The sequence below is a fragment of the Anas platyrhynchos genome, chromosome 6 (assembly GCF_047663525.1).
Source record: "Anas platyrhynchos isolate ZD024472 breed Pekin duck chromosome 6, IASCAAS_PekinDuck_T2T, whole genome shotgun sequence".
Taxonomy (NCBI): domain Eukaryota; kingdom Metazoa; phylum Chordata; class Aves; order Anseriformes; family Anatidae; genus Anas; species Anas platyrhynchos.
This window is the reverse complement of record NC_092592.1, coordinates 24,921,938-24,926,385: the sequence shown is the minus strand read 5'-3', so window position 1 is coordinate 24,926,385 and position 4,448 is coordinate 24,921,938. Positions and strand designations below refer to the sequence as shown.

At 54.5% G+C, this 4,448-nt stretch overlaps 1 protein-coding gene across 1 annotated transcript; it reads left to right on the top strand.

Annotated features, from left to right (window-relative positions):
• Positions 1 to 208: 208 nt before the first annotated feature.
• Positions 209 to 3,756, top strand: CYP26A1 (cytochrome P450 family 26 subfamily A member 1). The gene is made up of 7 exons (XM_027460570.3): positions 209 to 863; positions 1,069 to 1,293; positions 1,394 to 1,681; positions 1,790 to 1,939; positions 2,271 to 2,405; positions 2,610 to 2,762; positions 2,955 to 3,756. Exons 1-7 carry the CDS (start codon positions 675 to 677, stop codon positions 3,294 to 3,296), a joined length of 1,482 nt encoding a protein of 493 aa, XP_027316371.1. The 5' UTR covers positions 209 to 674; the 3' UTR covers positions 3,297 to 3,756.
• The last annotated feature ends 692 nt before the right edge of the window (positions 3,757 to 4,448 follow it).

Here is a 4,448-nt window from a genome sequence, read left to right as displayed (position 1 = left end):
GCTGCCCGCCGCTCCTTCCTCCGCAGCCGGGCAGAAACACAAGCCGGCCCTTTCGAGGTGAAGCAGAGGACAGCGGAGGAGGCTCCTCCGTCGACGCGGCGGCTCCGCTGCGGTTGTGCCCGGAGCTCCGCGCCCCAGGCAGGGGCACCCCCTGGCCCCGCTCTCCCCGGCTCTGGCTTCTCGCTCCCCCGCCGTCCCCGGCCGGCGACGAGAGGACGGGCGAGAGAGCCCCGCAGCTGGCAGCGAGCGGCGGCGCCGGGCTGGCAGCGCCCGGGGCTAGCTGCCTCCGGAGTGGGGCATTTCTGTGCCAGGCGCAGCCTGCGGAGCTCCAGCGAGCATCGGCGATAAATCCGAGGAGGAGGCGACCGGCCCCAGCCGTCGGCTGTCGGCAGCGACCCTCGGCCCGCTCCCACCGGCACCGCTCGTCCCTTCCCTGCCTTCCCCGGCGGCTGTCTGCGACGGGCAGGATGCGCCGCGCCGAGCAAACGGTTAAAGATTTCGGGGGGAGGAGCCAGGCCCCAATCCGCAATTAAAGATGAACTTTGGGTGAACTAATTTATCGGACCAAGGTAGGGTGGGCAGCAACCTGGGAAGGGTATAAAAGGCGGCCCGCGGCGAGCCCGGCCCGCGCACTCGGAGCTCCCGGGGGGCCGGGCTGGACTCGCTTCCCAGCCATGGGCTTCTCCGCCCTGCTCGCCAGCGCCCTGTGCACCTTCCTGCTGCCCCTGCTGCTCTTCTTGGCCGCCGTCAAGCTCTGGGACCTGTATTGCGTGAGCAGCCGCGACCCCAGTTGCCCGCTCCCGCTGCCCCCGGGCACCATGGGGCTCCCCTTCTTCGGGGAGACGCTGCAGATGGTGCTGCAGGTAAGGCGAGGCGATGCCGCGGGGAGCGGAGCAGCGCCCCGGCTCCTCCTCCTCGTCCTGCTGCTGCTGCTAGGGAAGGGGGCGAGCAGCGGCTTTGCCGAGCTCCCGTGCCCAGGTGGGGATGAGCCGCTGCCCCGCCTTATTTTTATTTATTTATTTTTTCCCTCTCCAATATACTTATTCTCGCACCCCTCCCGTCCACCAGCGGCGGAAATTCCTGCAGATGAAGCGCAGGAAATACGGCTTCATCTACAAGACTCACCTCTTCGGGCGGCCCACGGTGCGGGTGATGGGCGCCGAGAACGTGCGGCACATCCTGCTGGGCGAGCACCGCCTGGTCTCCGTGCAGTGGCCGGCCTCGGTGCGCACCATTCTGGGCTCGGGCTGCCTCTCCAACCTCCACAACGGGCAGCACAAGCACCGCAAAAAGGTACGGCCCCGGCGGCGGGCGGGGAGCTGGGGCAGCTGCCCTGCGCAAGGTGGCTGAGCCCCTTCCTCCTCCTCCTCCTCTTCCTCGTCCCCCCGGGCAGGTGATCATGCGGGCCTTCTCCCGGGACGCCCTGCAGCACTACGTGCCCGTCATCCAGGAGGAGGTGAGCGCCTGCCTGGCGCGGTGGCTGGGTGCCGCTGGGCCCTGCCTCCTGGTGTACCCCGAGGTGAAGCGCCTCATGTTTCGCATCGCCATGAGGATCCTGCTGGGCTTCCAGCCCCGCCAGGCTGGCCCCGATGGCGAGCAGCAGCTGGTGGAGGCCTTCGAGGAGATGATCCGCAACCTCTTCTCCCTGCCCATCGACGTGCCCTTCAGCGGGCTCTACCGGGTAAGGCTCCCCGTCGGCTGGGAGCGCTCCCTGTGCCAGTGGGGAGTGGGTGGGAGGGATGGTGGCACAGCACAAAGCCCACCTTGCCCCCCCCTGCTGCCCATCCAGGGCTTGCGGGCACGCAACATCATCCATGCCAAGATCGAGGAGAACATCCGTGCCAAGATGGCCCGCAAGGAGCCTGAGGGTGGCTACAAGGATGCACTGCAGCTGCTGATGGAGCACACACAGGGCAACGGGGAGCAGCTCAACATGCAGGTGAGGTTCCCTGGGACCAGATCCATCCCCTTCCCACCTGCTTGTCTCCCCAGTCAGCAGCATGCTTATCTTGTGGGGCTAGAAGGAGAGAGCAGGAGGTATTGCCCCTTCCTGGGCAATAAACCAGCTTGTGCAGTGCACTGGGGTCCTCTGGGTGGAGGATGCAGCCAGGCTGTTGGATGGGGTGTGCAGGACCAAGGCCATGCCTATAGTGAGCATCCCCCACCTTGACTCCAGCCTGGGTGCAATTACAGCATTAGTAGTGGGGTGGGTCTGGTGAAGACAGCACGTTTGGGGCCTGTTTTATCCTTCCTCTGTCCTGTGCAATAAGGAACTGAAAGAGTCTGCTACAGAGCTGCTGTTTGGGGGCCATGAAACCACCGCTAGCGCTGCCACTTCACTGATTGCCTTCCTCGGGCTCCATCACGATGTCCTGCAGAAAGTGAGGAAAGAGCTGCAGGTGAAGGTGTGTGTCTTCCCCCTGAGGCATTTCACAGGGGTGGGTGGTAGGCAGCCCCCCCAAGGAAAGGTGTCCCAGACAGGGCTCCCCCTGACCGAGGAGGTTCCCAACTTGTAGGGGTGGCAGGAGAATGCCACTAGCAGGGGGGCAGCCATTTTGCACTGCCGGGAGCCTCTTCCAAAAATGTGATGGTAGCATCTTCCTTTCTAGGGGTTACTATGCAGTCCCAACCAAGAGAAGCAGTTGGACATGGAGGTCTTAGAGCAGCTGAAGTACACCGGCTGTGTCATCAAAGAGACCCTCAGGCTGAGCCCTCCTGTTCCCGGAGGATTTCGAATTGCACTCAAGACCCTTGAGCTGAATGTAAGTGGGGCTTGGGCTTGCTTCTCAAATCACCTGCAAAATTATGAGCACACTGACATAGCGTACCCACCTCACAGTGACCTGCAGGAAGCCAGGAGGGAAGGCGAGGTGTGCTAACATGTCCCACACTGATATTTCAGCACATTTTAACACAGCAAGGCATTTCATGTCTTCTCTGTCTTCTTTTGGTAGGGTTACCAGATCCCAAAAGGCTGGAATGTTATTTACAGTATCTGTGATACCCACGATGTAGCAGATCTCTTTACCAACAAGGATGAATTTAATCCGGATCGCTTCATGTCTCCGTCTCCGGAGGACTCCTCTAGGTTCAGTTTCATTCCTTTTGGTGGGGGCTTGAGAAGCTGCGTGGGCAAAGAGTTCGCAAAAGTCCTTCTAAAAATATTTATAGTGGAGCTGGCTCGGAGCTGTGACTGGCAGCTGCTGAATGGACCTCCTACAATGAAAACAGGACCCATAGTGTACCCTGTGGACAATCTGCCTACCAAATTCATAGGTTTCAGCGGCCAAATCTGAGAGTTCAACACTTGCCTCTGGATGAATTTCTATATAGCATCTAATATGTACATAGTAATTTTTATAGTAACAAAGGCCTTTAAATATTTAAACTTGTAAATGTACAATAGTTATTTATGTCTTCTAAGTATTTTAAATGGCTATGATATTTTTTTTCCCCAAGCACTACAATTATGGATCTCTGATTCATAATTAGATAATGTTATTTCTATAGAAATAATTTTTCCCCTATTTAAAAATCTTATTGAAAGCTGGCCAGATAAGTGTTTGAAGACATTTCACAATGATGTATGTATTAAATATTCTCAAAGGAATTTGAAACAATGGTAACTAGCTATTCATCCAAATTACTGAAATGGTTATTGTTTGAGAATGTTTTCAGTATTATTTGTGTCTAGATCTTACATTTAATGTGTGAATTTTAAGTTTGATAATAAAGTTTATTTTTGAAGATCCTCTGTATGAAGATCTGCATGTATGCTAGAGAGTAGCATAACCATCTCACACAGGTCTAAAGTGTTTGGATGTGAAGTTGGATCTGTTTTTGTGAATGAGCTGTTTCCAATTTCTACTGTCCTCATACCTCTGCCCTACCCTCCCGTCCAACCCATATATTTCTAACTTGTGCATAGTAAATTGTTGTAATAATATGGAATGATAGCAAGTGGTAGAGGTCTCTTTGCCAGGCACATAATTTTGAGACATAGTAAATAAGAAGTAAAGGGAAGAAGAATGTGTAACAGGCTTTCTCTGGAACTAGAGAAAATAGGTTGAGGGAAGAAAAATCCATAAAGGTTCTCTTCTCCCATATTCCTACAGACTTGTATAAACAGACCACTGGATTTTGTTCTGTGTTGAGTCTGCAGTCTATGAATCTTTACTTACGAAGGTGTCTCTTATCAGCTGTTAGAGCAAATAAAATCTGCTGTGATTTCTTGTTAAAATGCAACAGTTCTGCATAGGGCATAAATAGAGTATGCATTTGGTTTAAGAACTTTCCTGGAATTCAGCAAAGTGAAAACTAAAAGGCAGGCACTAATGTGAATTGATTAACAGGGAATCAACTGTTGAGATGTAATTCCCCAGGGGTGTGTAAGCAGGGCAGATAAAATGCCCTAGGCATGACCCCTGTTTTGGTTTAACCATAAGTTT